Source organism: Sceloporus undulatus, chromosome 3 (genome assembly GCF_019175285.1).
Source record: "Sceloporus undulatus isolate JIND9_A2432 ecotype Alabama chromosome 3, SceUnd_v1.1, whole genome shotgun sequence".
NCBI lineage: Eukaryota > Metazoa > Chordata > Lepidosauria > Squamata > Phrynosomatidae > Sceloporus > Sceloporus undulatus.
In genome coordinates this window covers 13,671,522-13,696,268 of record NC_056524.1, presented here as the reverse complement: position 1 = coordinate 13,696,268, position 24,747 = coordinate 13,671,522, and the positions used below count along the sequence as shown (strand labels likewise).

At 40.7% G+C, this 24,747-nt stretch overlaps 1 protein-coding gene across 1 annotated transcript in view; it reads right to left on the bottom strand.

Moving 5' to 3' along the window:
• Nucleotides 1-24,747, bottom strand: part of TMEM135 (transmembrane protein 135) — a 226,730-nt gene that overhangs the window by 73,723 nt on the left and 128,260 nt on the right. The window contains exon 6 of the mRNA XM_042457786.1: nt 11,702-11,748. Within this exon, the coding sequence (XP_042313720.1) occupies nt 11,702-11,748 (47 nt within the window). The remainder of the gene's footprint in view (nt 1-11,701; nt 11,749-24,747) is intronic.

Below are 24,747 nucleotides of genomic sequence, written 5' to 3'. Positions count from 1 at the left end.
CTTCCTCCGCGGAGGCCGGGGAAGGAAGGGAGGCCTCGGCGATCGCGCGAGGCCTGGCCCTTCCTCCGCGGCCTCTGCGGAGGCCGGGGAAGGAAGGGAGGCCCCGATCGCAGCGAGGCCCGGGGCCCAGGCGGGGAGGGAAAGCCTCCTTAAGTGGAGGCTTTCCCTCACCGCTTGGCCTCCGCTCCCCTCCGTCGAAAAATGTGGGGCAAAATTTTCAAACATAGGACACATTTTTCTGTGTCCTACATTTGAAAATTTTGTCCTACATTTTCCCCGTTTTGGAGGTCTGGAGTTATGGCAACCCTAACTAAGGGGAGAGAGGTGCAGATGCAACAATTCAACTTGGTTCAATAGAAAGCATCTCATATACCTAGTTACGGAGTCCTTTAAAAAGGCATGATCCGAAAATATCAAATCTGAGTGTATACTATTATCTTGGATAATATTCCCATAAATAAGGACAGCTGGCTCTTACATTTAAGGAGCTGGGAGAGTTTAATTATAGTGTGGACCCCAAGAGTGATGCACCATGAACTATTACATCTACCATGAAGGATTACATTGCTACTGGAAGAAAGAATTGAGTGGTTAGAGGTATTTGAACTCACAGGACTTTGTTTTTGTTTTTAACAAGCATGGGTTAAATAAAGAGGAAAATCCTGTTCAGTGTTCCTCCTAATGGATTTGGTGTCTATTCTCAAAAGTGGGGGAAAAGAGGAAGAAAATTTGTGTTACCTGAACCACGGGTTATTAAGGCTTACCATGATTTCATTGGGTTTGCATTTTATTAACTCCTCCCCAAGGAAAAATCGACTGCTGCAAACAACATTATGCAACACATTTTTAAATAAAAAAAACCTTTTCAACTGGTCCCTCTATCTCAAGTTCCATTAAGATTTCAAAGAGTTCTTGCAAAACAGAGAACAAATGAGGCAACATAAAAAGGGTAGTTAAATTAGTACACTTTTCTTTTTTAGATTTCTCACATTCATTGCTGAAGAAGTGGATTTGGACTTTGATCTTTCAAACAATCACAGGAGCTAATAGGACCCCTTTTGTAGGAGATTGGAAGCCTTGTCATCTTGAGCAGCAATTGAATGCCTATACAAATGACAGCAAACTGAAATCTAAGCAACTTATTTGCAAACAAATATATCTGAGATCAGAATGACCATTTCCTTTCTTTCTTTCTTTTTCATTTCTGGTAAAGTAAGTGGACAGAAACCTCTTAACATCCTTAATAACTAGTTTCTGCTTGCAACCCTAGCTTTACATTTTCCTTTCTAATGTTTAGCAGTGATGAATTAAGACATGTCCATTGTGAATTACCACTAAGGATTAATAACCATAGCAACCAATCTCAACCATTGTCCGTACAACTTCAAGAAAATTACTGGATTTTGTTAAAGGTATGCTGCAATGGGCTTGTATTTAGGTATGTGTCATGAATAGACTAAAGGGTTTAGTCTATATGCATTTCTACCAAAGTATGCAGCACATACCTTTCCATAGTACAAGTTAATTTCACATTCTTAGCCTACAGTATATAAAGAGACAGCAAAATACTTGGAGTGAACAATGGTACAAGACAAAACAAACAAGTAGAATTCCTAGCATAAGAACATTATCCATGCATTATAACTGTTTCTTTTAACAAACTAACACAGAGTATAACACTCTCAACATAAGAAAAGGAAGCCATACTTTGACTTTTTCCAAATCTGTCAACTCATGGCCACATGTCATTGCAATAGAAACATAGCATTATATAAATTAAATTTTACACTGTACAAAGCATTCTGAAAGCAATATAAAATCAGGACTGATAAAACATGCTCAATCTTGTTCTAACAGCACTCACTATGAATTTTGCAGACACAAGCGCAATATTTATTCATAGGGGGAGTGAAATATCTCTTCAATATTCCGTACCAACATTGTTGTTGTTGTGTGCCTTCAAGTTGTTTCTGACTCACGGCAACCCTAAGGTGAACCTAACACGGGGGTTTCTTGGCAGGTTTCTTCAGAAGGGATTTGCCACTGCCATCCTTTGAGGCTGAGAGAGTGTGACTCCCCCAAGGTCACCCAGTGGGTTTTCATAGCCAAGCTGGCATTTGAACCCTGGTCTCCAGAGTCATAATCCAATGCACAAACCACTACACCATGCTGGCTCACTTTACTGGTTCTCACTTTACTGGGGGGGGGGGGGGGGGGGGGGGGTGGGGGGGGGGGTGCAGCGCACTCAGGGTATTGGGAGGAGTGTGCGCAGGGAGAGATGTGCATGACCAGAGCGTGTGGGATGGTGCAGGGGGGCTGACCAGGTGTCACCCCCTTCTGGGTTGTCACCTGGTGTGGTCCACCCCTCTGCACTCGCCCAGTGATGCTACTGCTCCTCTGCCCAGCTTTCTTCTGCGAAGTCCAGGTAGTAGAGGTGGAAGAGGAGCAAAAGCTCATCCCTCAAGTCTCCTCTGTCGCTTGAGCTTCTCCTGAGGAGAAGTCCAGGTGGAGGAGGAGAAGGACAGGCAACATTCTTCTGCCATTTGCCTTTCTCTTGAAGAGAGGGCTGGGCAGAGGAGGATGAGGATGGAATGAATATTAATTAATTTTAATGTATATTATTAATTAGTATTAACTAATTCTAATTAATAGTACTAATTAATATTATAAATAAATTAATATTTAATTAAAACCTATCTGCGGCCTGAAGAAGTTTAAACTTTTGGCCCCTACCTTCTGCCAAGTTGTGCAGATCTGCGTTAGGGTAACCCTAAGTCAGAAAAGACTTGAAGGCACACAACAACAACAACAAGTGACATAAAGGAAGAAGCAAAGGGAAACAATGCCAAAGACCTTACAAAATTCCAGCAGATGTAACTGTTTGTGCTCACCCTAAAGGCATATGGATGAGAAGGAAACTTTGATAAATGGTGCCTGCACAATGTGGAAGCAACCAATCACCTGTTGGGCTAAGAAAATGTGTACATGTCAAAAAGGATGTAAAGGCAACAGTTAAGACACAGTAATAACTCTTTTCAGAAAAGGAACCATTCCCTATTTTGAGTAGAGTGGTGAAAAGCAAGAGCTCCGTCTGCTCCAGAGAATATTAAAGAAGCATTTACCCATCTACTCTCTTGGTGATCCTTTGAGGGGAAGTGCCAAACAGCCATCACTACCATTATTTTCCCACCCAGGCATTCAAAATGGCCAGAAGTAGCACCACAGCTTCTTTTAAGTTCTCCTGGGATAAGGTTTCACCTTTTGCCACTCTTTTTTTAAAAAATTTATTACAATTTTATCACCTTTTGCCACTCTGAGTAGAGAAGAGATTGGTTCCTTTTTGGTAGGAGTTAAGGTATAGTTCTTATATTGACCTGTGAATAGGGTTGCCATAAGTCAGGACCTCCAAACCGGGACAAATGTAGGACAACAGTTTCAGATGTAGGACACATTTTTAAAAAATGGAGGACACGCAAAAATTGATGCTTTTTTAGAAATGTTAATATAAATTCATGTTTCTTAGGCATGATCAAAATGGAGGACATTTGGGCATTATTCCTAGACAGATGGCAGAAATGGACTTTCCTTTCTGGCTACCCCCCTCTCCCCATTTCAAACAGCACATTTGGGCACTGAACATGGCTTTATTTTAACATTGCCTCTTGCATATTTCAGAGGCTTATTCCATAACCAAACCCTTTGGGTTTAACACTGAACATGGGTTAACATGGCTATGCATATCAAACATGGTTAAACAAAAAGTGGATTTGCCCTCGGTTTCAGGTGTCTTGCACCAACTATACTTCTCAGAAGTGTGTACTTGGTCAAGGGACTTTGGTTTTTCTTCATTTTGACTTGTTTTGTCTGTATTCCACCCCACTAAATAAAGGAGACATGAAATGGAGTTAATGGGTACAAGTTGTTAAACAAAAAAGTCTTGTGAGACTCTGTAGGCAAGAGGTGCACCATGTTAAGAACTGCATTAGGCACACTTAGGCTGCTGCCACACTGCAGAATTAAAGCAGTTTGACACTGCTTTCACTCTCATCACTCCATCCTATGGAATCCTGGGATTTGTAGTTTGTTGTGCTGCCAGGGCTGGGCTTTGAAATCTCAGGCATAAGAAAAGCAAAAGGCTTGGGCTGCATCTACACTGGAGAAATAATCTGGTTTGAGATCACTTTAACTGCCTTGTCTGAATGCTGTGGCATTCTGGGAATGGTGGTTTGTTCCAGCACCACAGCAAAATGGCAGTTAAACCCCCTGTAAAGTTCTCTGACCAAGGTGACCAATGCCCTCTCCTCAAAATGTAGGGCCCTCAAGCAAAAAATGTAGGACATGACCAAAAATAAAAGCTACAAACACCCATGTAATTATAAATCCATGCTTCTTAGCCATGATCCAAATGGAGGACATGTCCTGGAAAAGGAGGAGGATGCCTGGTCTCCTTGTCTCTGGTCCAAAATACACTGCAGAAATAAAACATAGCTGGCCTGAAATGCCCAGAGTTCCTCACCAAAGCTGCATCCACACTGAGGAAATAATCCAGTTTGAGAGTGACTTAACTGTCCTGGGTTAGTGCTGGGGAATGCTGGGAATTGTAGTACACTCTGGCCCCAGAGCTATCTCTGACAGGGAGTCCCATAACCCTCCAAACGTAGTTGAACTGCAGTGCCCAGAATTCCTCCCCAGGTGCATCCACACTGAGGAAATGCTCCAGTTTGAGACTGCTCAGTGCTGGGGAATCCTGGGAATTGTAGTCTATTGTGGCCTCAGAGCCATGACTGACAGAGAAGTCTCAATGTCTCCCAAACACTAGCATTCCCAGGATTCCCTAGCACTGAGTTAAAGCACTCTCAAAGTGGGTTATTATTCCTGCAGTGTGTGTGAGAGATATAAAAGCTAGGGACTGGATCTCTGTGTCCAAAACACACTGCTTTGACTGCCAGGGCTCAGTGCTATGGAATCCTGGGAACTGTAGTTTATTGTGGCACCAGAGCTCTCTGACAGAGAAGGCCAAATGCCTCACAGACACCAGAATTCGAGAGCATTGAGCTTTGGCAGTTAAAGGGGTCTCAAAGTGCAGGGGGGGAGGGGAGAGAAAAGCCAGGGAGTTTGAATGAGCAGCTCACCTCGGCTGTGGCTGCTCTGAAAGGAAGAGGAGGAGGGAGGGAGGGATGGACCCAAGGGAAGTGGCCAGGACCATCCGGAGGAGCCCCTGCTTTTCCTGATCATCGCAGTCTCCTCCCTTCCACCAGCAAGAGGCTCTGTTCCCAAGCGATGCCTCCTCCTCCTCCTCCTCACCTCCTGGCCCTGAAGGCTCTTCCTGAGTCTGGCAGCAACCTCCTCAAACCGGGAAAAAGCTGAGTCAAGGAGGAAACCGTGCAGGGACGCCCCCGAGTGGTGAAAAACCGGGAATGTCCCGCTGGCAGGAGGGATATGGCAAGCCTACCTGTGAATCTAGTCAACCCAGGTTTTTGGAACTGGTTTTTTGTTTGTTTGTTTGTTTGTTTGTTTGTTTGTAACTAAGGCCTGTTACAGACTGCCAAAATAAAGCTGCTTCGGGTCTCTTTGGAGGTATGCTATTTAAATGATGCATGGGTCCTAAGAGTCCGGAGGTCGCGCCAAAGCCACACTCCATTCCTAAGCACCGGAGGGCAGCTTTGGTGCAGCTTCCGGATTCTTAGGATGGATGCATCATTTAAACAGCATACCTCCAAAGAGACCTGAAGCAGCTTTATTTTGGCAGTCTGTAACAGGCCTAAGTTCCACATGGATGACAACCACCATCCCTGTTTCATTTGCAATGTGTCAATATTTCGTGCTGTAGATACTCCTCTCATCCTGTCCTCCACATTGCAGCATAATAAGTACTTACACAAGGGTTATAGTATGAAATTAAACATCCAAACAATTGATACTTTTTATAGGCAATCTGCCTATTCTGTTTAACTTTCCCTGACTTTCAGCTGTAAAAAAAAAATCAACTTCCAAAATCCTCAAAATGCACATGTCCCGATAAATAAGAAAAAACAGATAGATATAGATTTACTACAGCCAGCATGGGAGACTAGGATTCAAATCTCCACCCAGCCACGAAAACCCACTGGGTGATCTTGGTCAAGTCACACCTTCTCAGCCTCAGAGGAAGGCAATGGCAAACCACCACTGAACAAATTCTGCCAAGAAAACTCCATGATAAGTTTGCCTTAAGGTCACCATAAGTCAGAAATTATGTTCTATAATGTATGTAACAGCATACATTTTACCCATCTAAAAAACTAAACATCAAGCATAAGGGAGAAAATAAAGTACTTCACATTAATCACATCAGTACTACAAGTACCCTGTTGCTTTTTAACAAAGCAACATTAGTCCAAGTGCAAAAGGTTAAGAGCAAGCCAGATGAACTGTTGCTGGAAGCATTTTCTGTTCACATTTGTTTAAAACTAATTTAAATGGTTTCCTAGATTGCCCATGGCACAGATGTATTAAGTGAGATGCTTGATAAAATGCCTGAGCAAATCATTTAGCATGCATTACCACAGCCAAGTTAGCACAATGAAAAGAGCTGTCATAAAGCAAAGGTCAGCCACAAAACAATGTGATCATCACAAAAGATGCCAAGTCAGACATAAACTGGCCAAGGAAAAGGCAGACAGAATTATGACTGCTTTGCTCCTTCACAGATCCCATGCGTAGGTTAGAAGAGGTTTATACCATTTGTTCTACTTACAGCACTTGATTTGAATGCCAACCGCTAGCTTTGTTGCCAAGATTTAGGAGCCCCCCTCCCATCTCCAAAATCCACAAAAAGGAAAGGCTGGAAAGAAAATACCTAGGGAGCTTCACAGTCTACAAAATCTGTTAAAAACAGTTTCAACATCATGCCATAACTTCCACACACATTGTTGTTTTTATTATAATCCATTATTATCATAATTCAGTATTAGGTAAACTTGTCAAGCAAACCCCACGACAGGTTCACCACAGGGCCGCCATAAAACGGAAACAACCTGAAGGCACACAACACACACACACAGCAGCTAACTCCATCCAGCCCAAATTGACTCCCTATTCCTTAATTTACCTTTTGAGCAAACAGGGGCACCGCTGTCCTATGTGAACTAAGCTTTCATTTGCTTACCATCATCTAATCTATTATTAAACCAGACATTGGTTTAGAGCAGTGGTCCTGAAACTGTGCCTTTTAAGAGACTTCACACTTCAGCTCCCAGAAGTCTCAGCCATGTTGGCCAATAGTCTGGGATTCTGGAAGTTGAAGTCCAAAATCCCTTAAAGAGCACAGTTTGGGACCACTGGTTTAGAAAGTCTCACTGTTCTTTTAACATCTACTCTAATGAAGAATTCCAGAGAATTTGGGTCAACACTATGAAAATTTGTCTTGTTTTAATAATGATATTATTCTGTTGTAACTTTTGGATTTTTAAAAAAAGTCAATAAAACAGGTGGCTACAATTCATGTCTACTTCGCACTTGTTCAAAGTATAACCTGACTGCAGTTTCATCAGGGTTTCTAGAATACAAACAGCTAATCATGTTTTAACATTTTCATGATTTCCAGTATTGTGAGATGTATTTAATTTTTTCTGAATTTTGGGATGTATTTTATGGTTGTTGCCTCTGCTGAGATCACCCTGTAGAAAACTGGGGGGAAAGAAGGAGGAGGAGGAGGAGATGTTGATGGTTGTGGTGGTGGTGGTGGCGGCGGCGATGATGATTATGATGGGAACACCAATGGTTTATCAATTCACTTACCAATCTAGGAACATCGCCTTGGGGAAAATACAGTAGCCTAACTTTCCCCATTCCTTTTTCCGGCGGCCTGAGGCTGCCTTAGGTGACCTCAGAGCAGCTTCCAACTGCTTCAGGGGCATGCATCGTCTGCAAACCCCACCTCCGGAGCAGCCAGAAGCTGCTGTATTTGGCCCATCTGCTTCAGGCCCACGTTCACTCAAAGCTTCTATTAAAAATATAGGAAAACACTAAAACAATATAGCAAAGCAGCCAAGCAAATTCTGTTATATGCCATTTATTTTCCATTTTTCTTATCAAGTAGGTACCCTACACCAGGTATTACAAGAAAAGTTTCCCAGGGTAATTGCAAGCTGCCAGCAATTAAAAAACAAAGCAGAAGGATGGCTACCAAGGTCAGAAATGTAAAGAAATGTAAAACTACTTTTCTCAGCCTTCCTTATCCCAACTCTTTCCCTCCTCCTCCTCCACCACCACCACCAGGTATATCCCTGGCTACATTTACAAATGATTTTATGACTAGAATAATTAAAAGCAAAATACAACTGCTCCTGGACTTTTGCAAAAAGAGAGAGAGAAAGAGAGAGAAGTCACAGTTGACAAATTCAGAGAGCTGTTGCTGTTCTCTGTAGATATCTATTAACTCCAAGAGTTGGAAAGACACAGATACTTGAGCAAACTACCCAAGGATATGGCACAATGAAACAATTTAAAGAAACCAGGCATGAAGAGTCAAAAGGTGCTCTGGCACAGGACCTTAGGGTCTAAATGGTTTATTGTGGCATCATTTTTTTCAGTTGCATAAAGTAATCTGGAAAAAAAAAAATAGCAGGCATATATGCTCACATACTTTAAGGTTTGTAAAACTGTAGCCCAGCAGGTAATGATCTCTTGCAAATTTAAGGAGTTCTCGGTAGATTTTAAAGACAGCTATGGTTTTACTGAAACAAGGTAGTTTTATACCACCCTTTAAAACAAATCACAGTTAAAATTAACCAGAGTTCAGACATAATAGTACACTAAGGGGCTCGAAAGACGAGTGGTGAAACTTTTTGTCCCCGATCCTTGCCATGTTAGAGTCCTACAATATCGGACTGCTTTACCACAAGCCACAAAATTTCTATTTTGCACAAAGGCTCGTCCATAAACAGATCAGCATGGAAAAAGTTGTCTAGCCACAAATTAGAAAATAACTGATTTGTAATGAGTTGCCAAATGATTATGGGATACTTTGTTTACAGATTTACATTAAAGCCATGGTAAAACCAATAATCAGCTGGCAACATGTATGCCTCTCAATAGTCTAAACACTGGGCTTTGCATCAGATAGCTATCTGATGTGAGGTCCTGACAATTTTTTTTCCTACAGTACCTGAGACTGGTGCCACATTTGTGTCCATTAATTACAACTGCTTCTTTCTTTTTTTCAAGTTCTCCAAAAACTGGCAGCAGATAGCTGAGGTGGGATTGACATCAGTGCATGGCCCAACACTTTCGAGTTGCACTGCATTAGACTGTGAGGGAAACACAGGCTATTTCTTTCACAACACTGATGAGGGATTTACTTAAAACTTTCTTTCTCTGTACTTGGAAAAGTCACTTTCAGCTTACACCCCCTAGTATTTCCCAGGCAGCATGTCCAGCTTTTGTCTTTTTTATTATTATGTTTCAAATATGCTTCAGACTGTTTTAACAGTGTGCTTTTAACAGGATTAAAATGTATTAAATGTATTAAAAATTTGATATAAAATTCCTTAAACTGTATTTTGTTTGAATTTATTGTAAGCTGCCTTGGTTTGCCATGTTTGGAGAAAGACTGGATATAAATGTATTAATTAAACAAAACAAAAACAATTGCTTGTTTGGAAATTTTAGGAAGCTGTAGTCCCAGAAAGTAACTTCTGCAAGCTCTGTTCTTTCTGCTGATTTGCTCCTGCAAATGCCGATTCGGGCGATTTTTATCCAATTCTCCATAATTTGACTGTTGAAGAAGTCAGTTTGGTTGTTGAAAAAGTGGACTTGTATATTCACAGGGGGTATATAAGCAGAAACAGAATGTGTGTGTGTGTGTGTGTTTATTTCATTGGTATTCCACACGTGTGTGTGTGTGTGTGTGTGTGTGTGTGTGTCTATCTATCAAGTAAAACACCATTCCCTTCTTCTGATTAACCCCTACAAGCTTCACCTAACCCATCCCCTGCAATGTCTTCTCTCCAGGTGGAGATAATGTGTATCTCTGCCCTTTGTTAAAGTGAGCTAGAAGACAGAAATAGAAAAGGCAAAATAAGCAATCAGCTCCAGGCATGAAATCTTTGTTTGGCAGGAGACTTTAACAAAACAACTAAATCCCAGGGAAGATATGGACTTTCTGAGTAAAGGAAAAGACGATGCAGTAGATTTCAAATCTTGGCTCTACAGCCGCAGGAACAGTCAACTGCTTATTTGCCAGACTTGAGCTCAGAAGAATGTTGCTAACAACCAGATAAATATTTTAAAGCATTAATGAAATGAACTTTTTAAAAAGGTGTATGTGAGAGGGAAAGAAAGAGAAAATGCACAGGAAGGCAATGTATTTTAAGTGATGCAAATAATCAACTTATTGCTTCACTTATTCACTTCTGCATTACTGTATTTATTTCTCAGGATTTCTGTTCCCCCTTCCTCCCTGCAGAAAGTGACTCAGAGGAAATCAGACAAAAAAGCAAAAATAGATGTGTTCTTTAAAATATTCCATTCTCTTTAAAATACAGAAGGGAAAAATCACTATATGCAGACTTCTAGCACACATCACCACATCTTCTTCACAATGCTCGTAATATTTGGGCCTCCTCCTGTGTACTAAGAAAAGTATATGGCTTTGGAACTACAAAAGCAGGAACTAGTCCACAGATAGTGTTCTTATTTGCTTATTTTTCAAATATTTGGATATCACTTGATGTCATGAAATCTCCAGCAGTTCACATTTTAAAAGTACTGTAGATATAAAAGCCTGCACTAAGAAAAAATTTAAGCACTTTAAGAGTAAGTGAAAATGATAATAATAAATAATAAAGTTTTTATTTTTATCCTGCTCCTTCCTGCGATCAGGGCGGCTTACAACAAAGGTTAAAACAACAGTGCATAAAACATTAAAATACAAATATATCAAGCCATCCATACAGACAGTAAAAATAACAGGCAAAAAAGCCCCATAGCCCAACCTCTTGGCCACGGAAGAGGAAGGAGGCCCACAGGATGTTAATCGGGGAATGCCTGTTGGAACAGGAAGGTTTTCAGGTCCTTCCTGAATTGGGCCAGGGTGGTAGTCGAGCGGAGCTCAGTGGGCAACGTATTCCAAAGGACTGGGGCAGCACTGGAAAATGTCCTCCGTGTAGTGGAGGATAATCTGGCCCCAGGTACCTTCAGTAAATGCTGCCCAGATGTTCTGAGGGTGCGAGGCGGAATGTACGGGGAGAGGCGGTCCTTCAGGAATCCTGGGCCCAAGCCATTTAGGGCTTTATAGGTAATTACCAACGCCTTATATTGAGCCCGGAAGCGGATGGGCAGCCAATGGAGATCTTTCAGCACAGGTGTTATATGGCTGGCCCTGGAAACGCCAGTGACCAGCCTGGCTGCCATGTTCTGCACCATTTGAAGCTTCCGGGTTTGGTATAAGGGTTGCCCCATGTGATTAAATAGCTACTTACTCCCTTGATTATCTCTTATACTTCCTTTTTAGACAATTGTGTTAAATGATAAGTTTTCAGCAAAGTTAATTTTTTGTACTGGGAAGTAAAAATTCTAATTCTAATTGCTACAACCCTTTTTCTAAAAGAAAATTGGAATGTTAATCATTTTCTTTTTCACATAAAAACATGAATGTATAAAAACAGGACACTTTCCATTTCAAATAAAACTTCAATATAAATAATATAGGACAACATACCTGAAAAAGAACATAAACAGGGCAGCTGTAATGCAGAACAAAAGGACCTATGAAGAGGAAAAAGAACATGTTGTAAAGAACTAATATTAACAAGTATATCAAAACTGAGTTTCAGTTGTGGAAACCTTAAATAATTCAGTAAGGGGTTCTGAGGATTTCAATTTATTTATCATTAAACGTGCTTTTTATGACTGTATAATGCATTCTTTACATGATGCCTATTAGCAATTATCAGGGGAGTTTAAACCTCTGTTATATAGCTTTGTAAGGAAACTGAACTTATTTCAGAGCACAGCTCTCCTAAATTAGTTATTCCCAACTGCATAAAATTCAATGAAACAGCCATTCTATGGATTACAGCAGAATTTTTAAAAATAAAATGTCTGAAAATCCCTTATTTCCAATGTGTACTTTTCTTGCCAATGCAACATGTTCACGTTTCTGTCTCCTCAGTCCAGGGAGTCAGAATGCAGAAGACTCAAGAGGCAAAGAGAAAATGGGCAAGGGGCAGTAGTTTTTTGGGAACATGCTCTTCCTTTTTGGTACTTTGCAGAAGCCTCTTGTCCCTAGTTTCCAACCTCTTCAGAAGAGGTTACCTTTTATTTCCTGCAAACTGGTAAATTTGTTAAAATCTTCACACATGGGTGTACTTTTCCATTCACAATTTTGAGTCAATTATGCAACAGGATTAATTTGAAGGTGAGTATGCATCAGTCAGAGTAATCATGGTGTAGTGGTTTGAGCATTGCATTATGGCTCTTGAGAGCAGGGTTCGAATCCCCATTTGGCTATGGAACCCAACTGGGTGACTTTGGGCAAATCACACTCTTTCAGCCTCAGAGGATAGCAGTGGCACACACAGAGAGACACACTGAAGAAACATGCCAAGAAACCCCTATGATAGATTCACCTTAGCACTGCTATCAGTCAGAGATGATTTGAAAGCATTCCACCACCACCACCACCACAACTCCATCAGTCAGATGTCAAGCTGGAAACACTAGGAATCTTTTAAACTTGAGCATTGTTAGTAATTGTAATATTCATCTGAGATAAATATATTTACACTAATTTGAATGGAGTATGTAACATTGTGATGTGCTCAGTGTGAAACATTTATGTAATTTTTGTTAAAACATTTTGTTTTACATGTTATAGAGCCAATTATGGCTGTAAAAGTTTTAAAAGGTTTTAATTGTTTTTGTAAGATGGTAAATTTGATGCTATAACATTGTATATGGTTGAGCCATGGTGGCGCAGTGGCTGAATGCCTGTACTGCAGCCATTCACTCACAAACCACAAGGTTGTGAGTTCATTATCAGCCAGGGGCTCAGGGTTGATTCAGCCTTGCATTCTTCCAAGATTGCTAAAATGAGTAACCAGCTTGTTGGGGGCAACTAGCTTACCCATTGTAAACCACTTAGGGAGTGCTTAAGTGCACCAATAAGTGGTCTAGAAATATACTTGCTATTGCTATATCGTTGTTAGGAAGAAATGGTACTATTGTTAATTCTAACATTGGAAGTAATAGCTTTCAGTTCACTGGACATATATTCAATAGGATATAATATGTAGTAAAATTAAATCCTACTCTGGTTTAGCAGGATTACCTCTGTAACAATTTACTTCCATGACATTTGTTGCCTGTTAACAACAAGAGTCCTTGAAAATCCTCCAGCCGTAGTTAATGAAACTACAGTTGCACATATAAACACTGCTTGCAACTTTTTCTTCCATGTGTTTTCATTGCTACCTGCTGACACAGATCCACACATAATTTCAGCACAGATACGTTGCCACAGTTGCATATCAGCATGCCGGTTCAAGTTAATTATTTTATTTTTCCAACAGTGGGTGATGTTGGCAGCCATCCAAATTGCTACAAGGGCTTGTTGATCGTTAACAGCCAACTTGGGAGCATGTGATTAGATAAAGAATGGATTCAAGCTAAGACACTCCCCCCCTCCACAAAAGACAAAAATAGTCTCTGTTGGTTTTTAAGCAGCCTTTCAAAAAACAACAACACAAAACACAAATTAATTGGTGGCATTGCTTCTACTGCCCATAAAAAAGAATATGACATTCAAAAGTACCTTTATAACATTCTAGGTCATTGGTTAGTATAATAATGGTCTATATCTAATCTTTGTTGTTTACCAGCTCCACAAAACAAACCCTTCTCATCAGTGTGCTTGGCTTAGACATTAAGTACAGCACATTGTACCAGCAACACGATCTGGAAGGTGACCTTCCAGTAGGACAAGTTTGAAGTCACACCAAAAAAGAAAGAAAGAAAGAAAGAAAGAAAAGAAATTTAAATATAGCCCTTAGTACATGAAACTGGCACAAAGATGTTTATATGAATGTTTAAGCCATTTTTAATTGACCAAACAAATCTGGCTCTCTTGAGGACAGAAGTAAAATTCAGTCCTCTCCCCATGACTGTGATTTAAGCAGTGTAATAGATTTCTAGTGGCAACTCCCTGAGATCATGGCAAAGTCACAAAGAGCTGACGTTTAGCTTCAATGACTTGATACTGTTGTGTTTTTGTTGTTGTTGTTGTTGTGTGCCTTCCAGTCATTTCCAACTTACAGCGACCCTAAGGTGAACTTATCATGGGGTTTTCTTGGCATGTTTCTTTGGAAGGGGGTTTGCCATTGCCATCCTGTGAAGCTGAGAGAGTATGACTTGCCCAAAGTCGCCCAGTGAGTTTACATGGCCAAGCCAAAATTTAAACCCTGGTCTCCAGAGTCATAGTCCAATACTTTAAACCACTACACCATGCTGGCTCTCAGCTATTTTCAAATGGGATCTGTTTCTTCTTAAACTATAGGTGTCCATGCTGCATTACTAAGTGCTTGATCTACAGACTTCAGTGCTATATAACAAAATATATCCCCATATGGCATGGGGAATGGGGAAGAGCAGAATGTGGTTTAGATAAATACAAGGTCAAAGCCTCCTTGAATTTATATAAGTAGTCAATCACCAAAATCCTAAATCTAGGGAAAACAAAACAAATACAAGATAAAAGACTAGCTAGATAAAGTCAAAACTCCACTTGTTGATTATATGGGTGCATGAAGTATTCAGAAGGACAGGATGAAATACAAACTCTGCCCTATGAAACTGAAGGCTTAAATACGCCAGGAGTGGGGAAAGGACAACCAGGCTACATATGGCCCCTAAGGCTCTTTTTCAGGCCTTGCAGTCCCAAAACAGGTTTGCCAAAAAGTGGAATGGCTGGTCACCTTTTGAAGCCTTCAAGTACAAATCACCTTCAATATTACTGCCACTTCATACTGTTTTACACTAAAAGCCCCCAAAGCTTTCTTTCAAAACCAGGAGTGTGATTATTACCATTTCTAGTTTTGCTTTCGCAAGAGATTGCATTTTGAGGTGGGATCCTGACAACTCAGGGCAACAAAATTGGGCTCCAGACCATCAGATCTTCCCTAAGCAAAACTGCCTTTTGGAGCATTCTGAATCAAATTGCAGCTTGCACCTCACCTCCACTCTGTCAGCTTGATATAATGGTGCTCATGAAAGTCCACAACTCTTAAAATTATGCTGATGAAGCTTGACCTCAAATGAAAGTGATGGTCCACACTAAAGAAATTGAAAACAACCTTGTAATACTCGCTCCTTGAGCCTACAAATAAGCTCTTCTGTGTCCACAAGAAAAAAGAGACATGGAACAAGCCACTGGAGATACTATTCAGAAAGAAAACACACAGGGGCAAAACATATGGGCATAATACGCTGGCTTAGGGGCAGTGTGGGTGCATGGCACTTAGATGATGCACATCCTGATGAGGCCTCAAGCCAGCATCACACTGCCTGCCCAACCAGATGGTGGGCACCATTGCAGCAAAGCACTTATACACCGCACACCACAGGAGCGCTGCAAACCTGTGGCAGCAGCAAAAAGGGCACCCTTTCCCCATCACAAAAAGGAGCAGCTTTTTTCCACTCCTTATTGTGCCAGGAAAAGGCCAGTTTGGGGGACACGCCATGCAGTTGCCACAGTCCCGATCTGGTGTACAAAGGGGCGGTATGAAGCCGTCACTTTAGGGCCAACTGTTTGCCACCAAACACTTCCCAAATCTACTAGAGTTTACATACCCAACTCAGTTAAATTTTGCTTCCATCAGGTTGCAGTAGGTGGGAATGACAAAGCATTGCAGAATTTCAATGAGAATATAATGTTACACTGTGCCATCCAGAACCAGAGTTAATATCCTGCTTCTAACTGATCACACATGAACAAAGCCTAAACAGCCCTATTGTGGTATAAAGATTTGGCAATTTGCCTTTGCTAGGTTTCCATTAACCAATCTTAACTCCATTCCAATTTCTTCCAGTTTTCTACTTTTAAAGAGAAGGGCACATGACTGTTAACACAGATCCATTACATTTTACACACTTTTAAAGTAAGTGATGAAGACATGAAAACAGTTGAAGATTTTCTATAGCTTGGCTCAGTTAATAATCAAAATGGAGACAGTAGTCAAGAAGTCAGAAGAAAGTTAAGACTTGGAAAGGCAGCTATGAAGGAACTAGGTAAGACCCTCAAGTGCAAAGGTATATCTTTGAGTATCCAAATCAGAATCATATATGCCATAATATTTTCAACTGTGAAAGTTTAACAGTGAAGACAACCGACAGGAAAATAATCAACTAATTTGAAATGGACAGGAAGAGAATCTTATGGAAAAAACAGGCTGCCAAAAAGACAGATAAACGGGTCCTAGAGAAAATCATGCCAATCTATCACTAGAAACCAAAATGATTAAACTGAAGCTTTCATAGTTTGACCATATCATAAGATTGCATGACTCATTGTGAGAGATGGCAATGCTTGGGGAAATGGAAGCACTTGGAATAAGGGAAGATGATATTACAGATGATTTGATTCAGTCAAGGAAACTATGGCCCAGAGTTTGCAAGTTCTAAACAGAGCTGCTGACCAGGACTCTTGGAGGTCTTTCATTCCTGTGGTCACCAAAAGAAGCCACCTTGATGGCAAATAACTATAATTAAAAAATTAATAATCAATTTTCTATAGACAGTTTTGCATTGATGCAAGCAGTTTGCTCTATAATAATTATGTATCTTTGATTTTATTATTATACAAATTTTGGTATTTATATTTTAATATATTCGTTTTTGGAAATGCTTTGTTCTGTGAACTGCACCACGTAATTCTAAGAGGTGTGAATACAAAAGGGAAACAGCATTCTGGCTTGTACACTGATTCTGGAAGTGCATATAATATAAGAAACAATGTGGCTGGAAACACCAATATGCTCATTTACAGAGCACTTTACTATTACAGAAATCACCCTTATTGTATTTAAACAGATTGTAGCCTTAAGCCTGGGACACCTAAATCAAAATGTATATACAATCTGAGATAGTTTGATTAAGTTAGCATTTAAAAGGACCATGGTAATGCATCAAACTCAGAGCATCAAGTTAAAGTTTTCTTTTCTTTTCTTTCTTTTTTTCTGGGGGGGGGGGCGCAAAATCAAATTGCTCTTTTCAAAATAGACAAATATGTTTCATCCCATATAAAATTGTAAATGTGTATTCAAGGGAAACCAGAGCTGTAAATTAACCTGCTGCTCTGTTGGAATTCTACTCCATTTTTTTCCTTGCCATGACCCATTCATAGTTGATTGATGTCAGAAGGTCAGCAAATGGAGCTCAGCAACATATACAGCTTGAAACCTTCCAGCTGCACAAATAGATACATCCAATAGAAAGACTAAAAGTATCTCGAACAAATGATATATACTGGGAGCTCTTTTCATACTATTAACCTATGCAACAATGTTTTTATTAGATGCTCATTAAACTACCAAAAGAGTGTTAACTTTCAGACTACCATTCACACATCAGCAAACTATGCTCATAAAAACATCATCCAGAGCTCATCACATCAAAACAGGATTATAAGTGGTAGATATAAGGGTATACAGTACAATGTTTTAGTAAAATCATAGAAAGGTGTATAAAAATGTTGCAAATCAGGAGTACAGTCCTTTCATGTATCAATTATGTAGCCTCATTCAGATGAAGACTCTGAAACACATAGTTTGTTCAAATGTCAGCTCGCTTTATTAGGTGGCATTTAATGTTGTGACCAATTTATAAACCCTTTGCTATGACTGAGCTTAAAGAAAAGCCTCTGTGGTTTTTCTCTTGATTCCTATGTAACTTGAAAAATGCTCCCTGCGTTTCCTTTGTCTGTCTCATTCAGATATTGCTAGTTTTCTAAGATCAATTCTCATTATTATACTAATAAACATGGGCAGACACAACATACAAATGTCCCCTAGCAAGTATAAATGATATGCACAGGCATCAAGTCTCCTCTAAAAATAAATAAATAAATAAATACATCCATATGCGCACACGCACACACTAAGGGGAAACAACAGGGTGCTGCTTCTGTGGATTTTCAGAGTATAGCTATCTGATGCCACAGGGCCCAGACAAGGACAATTATGTATCAGTCATCAAATCCAATTTCCTATGTTTTCATGGTTAAAAGTGCAAACTAACTATAATGAAATCAAGATACTAAACAACATTCCAACCATGAATGGCTGGTAGCTTCCATGTCACTTAGGTGGCAACTTTAACAGAGGTGTAAGACATTCTGAATGCTTTATCTACAAATAGGTTTAACACTTTCTATCACAACATTGAAGTCACCAGCTGTCACTAAACCCAACCAAAATCTTCATGGTCATTGGAATCAATGAGTCCTATGCCAACTTGTTGCTGCTGTGTGCCTTCAAGTCAATGCCGACTTATGGATATTCTAAAGCAGGGGTTTCCAACCTGTGCTCCAAGGTGTTCCTTGGCAGCTCCAAGAAAATAAAAGAAACAAAAACTGAATAAAATTAAAGAATAAGAATATATTCTTATACATACTCCTAAACACCATTAACTTGCAAGACATGGGGTAGGCCTCTTAGAGGTTCCACCATAGAAATAAGGGCTCTACGAGTCAAAAAGTCTGGGAAGCCTTGCTCTAAGGGGAAAATATCATATGGTTTTCTGAGGCTGAGTGTGTGGGAATTGCCCAAGATCACCCAGTGGGTTTCTATGGCTGAGTTTGGCAGGGGGGGGGGGGTGTGGCTATAAAACCCTCTGTCTGACTTAACTGCAGAAACATCCCCAAGGGATGTATGCACAATTCTAGCAATTTGATGCCATAGTTCCAGTTTTGTAGTTTGGTGTGGAATTTACAATTCTGAATGAATTCCCCTGAAATACAGCATTAGAACATTCTGGCATAATTACCTCGCGAGACTCCAAATATCCCAAGATTATAGAGGATGGAGTCATCCTCTAAAGTGGTATCAAAGTGCTATTAGTCAGTGATGTGGATAGACCCCAAATCAGCAGTGTGACTGCTTTCCAAAATGGACTATGAGGAAAGGTTTGGCCAAGACCGTGATCCTTCAGCAATGAACAAAAACATTTATATTCTTTCTTGTTGCACTACTAAGCTGCTAAATGTATGTAGTTTTTAATATGTAACAGTAAGGAATGTTAATGTCTGTAAATTGTTGCCCTGCAGAAAACGTGGCAAATGCAAGCTCAAGTTTTAGGAACATGAAGCTGATGAAATTTTTGTTCTTTTTTTTTAATGGTCACACACTGCCATGCAGCTGCCTTGGGTTTATCATGGAACAGCTGTTTTGGATATCACTATCAGGGACAGTGCACCTCAGTGCTGAGCATGAGAAAAAGAGAGATGGAGAGAGGGAAGGAAAGGGAAACAGACATCCTTGTATGCTTCAAGCAGGCAATGAAGCAAAAAGAAAGAAATGTGGCCTAAATATGCAGTTTGATCTTTAGCTAAGTATGGGAGAGGAGGATATTCCACACTTTCATGAGTCCCCACCCATTCAACATTATTTTTATTGATCAATCTTGTTCTTAAGATTTTATATTAAGAACCCTGGTCATAGTTACTTTTGTATGTGAATTTTTATACCACACTTCCTTAGTTCCATTGAATGAAAGGAGATAACCCACCTGTACAATTACAGTCGCCCCTCCTTTTTCGTTGGGATCCGTTCCGAACCCCCTTGTAAAAATGTAGTTTCACATATATTCAAGCCCCATTGGCTTGAATATAGGTGTTCGCCGTGGGTGCACACCCCATTCATTCTCCCTCAGTTCATCCCTTGCGAGTCTGAAAACCACAAGAATGGGGAGAGGACTGTATAGTAGTTTGATATTGCTCAAAGTGCCTTGGCTCCATCCTAGGACATGTGGGCGCGTTACAGATGGGCCTAAGAGGTGCCGTCCTTGCACCGCAATTACGCGCGAGGGGCGGCGCTTCTGGACGTGCCTTGCCCCTCGTGCGTAACCGATACGTCAAGATAGCGGCGCCCTATACAGATGGGCACCGCCAACTTGATGTAGCGGACGCTCTGCGTCCGCACGTCCCAACCCAGAAGAGACGTCGTGAGTACGCGCTTTGGCACTTGCGACGTCTCTTCCGGGTTGCCGGAAGGAGCGCGATTTTCGCGCTCCTTTTTTGCAGCGCAGAGGAGTCGCGCGGTTTGGCTGCTGCGGCTCCTCCACGCTGCAACCGGCAGGGGCCTGAGACCGCCCCTTTTGGGTGGTCTGTAACGGGCCGTGGTTTGGTGAGGTGCATGCTAGAGAGCTTTATGTCTGTGTTGTTGTTGTTATCTGCCCTGAGTCGACCTCAACTCATAGCAACCATGTGGATGAGACACCTCCAAGAACCCTTATCTTCCACTTCTCTGCTTAGTTCCTGCAAGCCCATGCCTGTATCCTCCCTGACTCAGTCCATCTAGCATGTGGTCTTCCTTGCCTTCTTCTGCTCTCTACTTTTCCCAGCATTATTGTCTTTTCCAATGTCCCATGCCTTCTCATTATATGGGCCACAGCACATCAGTCTTAATTTTATCAGCGTAGCCTCTAATGAGATCTCTGGCTTGATCTGTTCCAAGACCCATCTGTTTGTCTTTTTGGCTGACCATGGTATCCTAAGCACTCTTCTCCAGCAACACATCTCAAATGAGTTGATTTTTCTTCTGACTGCTTCCTTTCCAGCTCTCACATCAGTAACATGGTGATTGGGAATACAATGGTTTGGACGATTCTAACTTTTGTGCTCAGTTGTATATCTCTACTCTTCAGTAGTTTTTTTCTAGTTGGTTCATAGCTGCCCTTCCCATTCCCAATCTTCTTATTTCTTGGCTGCGGTCACCATTCCTGTCTATATTTGATCCCAGGTGTGGGAATTCTTTAACTTTTTCGATTTCCACATTGCCTTGATTGAATTTATGTATCTCTTATATGGTCATAATTTTTGTTTTATTTATGTTCAGCATTAATCCTGCCACTGCATTTTCATCTTTCTTGTTAGCCGTTCCAAGACTGTGATGCTTTCTGCCATTATTATGGTATCAACTACATACCATAGGTTGTTGATATTTCTTCCCCCTATCTTTACTCCTCCTTCTTCTGATTCTATCTATGCTTTTCTTATGCTGTTTTTGGCATAAATTGAAGAAGTAGGGTGATAAAATGCATCCTTGCCTGACCCCTTTGCCTATTGGGACCCATTCTGTTTCTCCAAATTCAGTTCAGACATTGGCCTCTTGTCCTTGGTACAGGTTTCTCATTAGTACTATCAAATGTAGTTGGACTCCCATGTCTTTGAATGTATTCCAATGCTTTGCATGATCTATGCAGTCAAATGCTTTCCTGTAGTCAATAAAACACATGCTGATTTTTCCCCCCTGGAATTCCTTGGTGCATTCCATTAGTCACTATATGTTTTCAATGTGGTCCCTGGTGCAACTTCCTTTCCTAAAACCTGCTTGCACCTCTTGAATTTCCCTCTCAATATATGGTTGGATTCTATGTTGCAGAATTTTGAGCATAATTTTGCTTCAGTGTAAGGTTACTGTTATGGTCCTAAAATTGCTGCATTCTTTTGTATCTCCTTTCTTGTGTATTGTGATGTATATAGATTGTTTCCAGACTGTTGGCCATCTCTTTGTTTTCCATATTTGTTGACATATTTTAATACTAGAGTTGCTTCTGTCTGTATCCATTGTAGCTGTTCCACTGGGATATTATCTATTCCTGGTGATTTTTTTATTTCTTCCACTACACTTTTTAGGATCTAAAATGGACAGACTGATTTACCTTACATAAGGCAGATTTCTATGTTGCTACTAATTCACTAGGATCCTGCTGATCTTTACATGAATGTGTACTGTCTTAGAAACCTCTAGGCTGACCAGATTATTTCTCATATTTCAGAGATGGAGAATGTGCAGCCCTCCAGACTTGGTTGAACTGTAATTCCCATCAGGAACACAATGGGCCATGTTGAATGGGGCTAATGGGAGTTGCAGAGCAACAGTATTTGGAGGGCCACCTATTCCCCCGCTTCACCATAATGTCATGCTGCTCTATACAGAGAAAATTCAACCCACTTAATGTATGCAGCATTAATGTAACTGCTTCTGGACTTCTGTGCTGTTAGTATAAAATGCCAAAACTTCCCTGTGCCAGCTTTCTAAATAAATAATATGCTAGAGGTATTAGTGGGAAAGAATGGTAGACTCTACCTTCAAGATTAATACAGAGCATGATTCTTAATTTGTGGACTTGATTGCCTGTCCCTCAGAACAGGTATTCAAAATTCATTAAATCTAACTTTCAAAGAGCCGAGCAAAGATATGCACATGAAATGTGTTTGTACAAAAGTCAAAATTCTTAAGTAGTTTCCACTTTGTCATCTTCTCAGCTATCCTGAAACGTTTTAACTTGTACAGAATTGTAGCAAATGTTTGATACGCTTGCTACCTTCAGCTAACAGACATTTGCCCTGTAAGAATTGTGAAGCTTCTTTGGACTTCTTAAGATCAACAGTCAGGCTGGTATCCAGTATTTCACATACTGTTCCACAGTATGCCGAAGGAAAGGAGATACTCAAGGGACAATTCACCAGAGCTTCTTGACCTTTGCATGAAAGGCTGGCCTGACCTTCATCATGTTCAGTTCTATAATTGTTTAATTGACTTTTTGAAAGTAACAGATTAGAAAATAAGAATATTCACAGCATATTCCATACATTTATTCATTTTATTTATAGCCCATATTTCTCTACATAAGTGGGACACAAGGCAGCTTACTGTTTAAAAGAGAAAAGGTTTAGCTAAAAATTTCAAATAATGCAACTAAACTATTAATAACATTAAAAAGAATTTAAACTGTGCATTACAGATAAAGAATAAAAACCAGAATCAGTAGAGCGCTCTATTAAAAACCCTATTAAAAACACTTTCCAAACAGAAAAAAGCAGTATATTGTCAAAAGCCTGCTCGAACAGAAAAGTTTTGCCTAATGATGGAAGGACAGCAAGGACGAGGCCATTCTACTCAGCTTAAGTGCTTAGGAACATCCATGACATCTGGTACATCTGCAACAGATGATGCTTTTAGAAACTTAAATTATGGTGTGTTTTTCAACAGGAAATCATTTAACGCTAATTTGTATTCAGTACAAGGCTGCAGACAGCACAAAATGTACGTACTGCAAACTATGTTGAGTTACATAACAGAAAGACATTCAAAGGGAGGGGATCCAGACTTAGGTTGCTATATCCCCACTCAGCCATGGAAATGCATTTGGTGACCTTGGACGACTCACACTATTTCAGCCTCAGAGGAATCATAGAATCATAGAGTTGGAAGAGACTACAAGTGCCATCCAGTCCAACCCCCTGCCATGCAGGAACTCTCAGTCAAAGTATCCCCAACAGATGGCTTTAAGCCTCTGCTTAAAGACCTCCAAGGAAGGAGACTCCACTACACTCCGAGGGAGTGCGTTCCACTGCCGAACAGCTCTTGCTGTCAGGAAGTTCTTTGTAATGTTGAGGTGGAATCTCTTTTCCTGCAGCTTGCATCCATTGCTCCAGGTCCTAGTCTCTGGAGCAGAACAAAACAAGTCAGCTCCCTCCCCAATATGACATCCCTTCAAATATTTAAACAGGGCTATCATATCACCTCTTAACCTTTTCTTCTCCAGGCTAAACATCCCCAGCTCCATAAGTCTTTCCTCATAGGACATGGTTTCCAGACCCTTCACCATTTTAGTCTTTGGACACACTCCAGTTTCTCAACACCCTTTTTAAATTGTGGTGCCCAGAAATGGACACAATATTCCAGGTGGGGCCTGACCAGAGCAGAATACAGTGGCACTATTACTTCCCTCCATCTAGACACTATACTTTTATTGATGCAGCCTAAAATCGCATTGGCCTTGTCAGCTGCCGCCTCGCACTGTTGACTCATGTTCAACTTGTGGTCTACTTGGACTCCCAGATCCCTTTCACATGTAGTTTCATTCAGCCAGGCATCCTATATCTGTGCATTTTATTTTTCTGCCCTAAGTGCAGTACCTTACATTTCTCCCTGTTGAAGTTCATTTTGTTAGCTGTGGCCCAACTTTCTAGACTATTAATGTCATTTTGAATTTTGATCCTGTTCTCTGGGGTATTAGCTACTCCTCCTAATTTGGTGTCATCTGCAAATTTGTTAAGTATGCTCCCAATTCTGTCATCCAAGTCATTGATAAAGATGTTGAATAGCACTGGACCCAGGACAGAACCTTGTGGGGCCCCACTGGTCACTTCTCTCCAGGATGAAAAAGAGCCATTGTTGAGCACCCTTTGGGTTTGGCCACTCAACCAATTACAAATCCATGTAACAGTTACATTCTCTAGCCCACATTTCATTAGCTTGTTTGCAAATGGTAAACCCTCTCTGAACAAATCTTGCCAAGAAAACCCTGTGACAGTTTCACCTTAGGGTCTTCACAGGTCAGAAATGACTTCAAGGTACGCAGACAACAACACAGAGAAAGATGAGGCAGATGTCCTAAGTTGAAAGAGGGGCTCGTTCTTGTACAGTTTCCTCCCTGCACTCACAGGGGAATAGATAACCTCCCCCCCCCCCAATAAACGTGGAA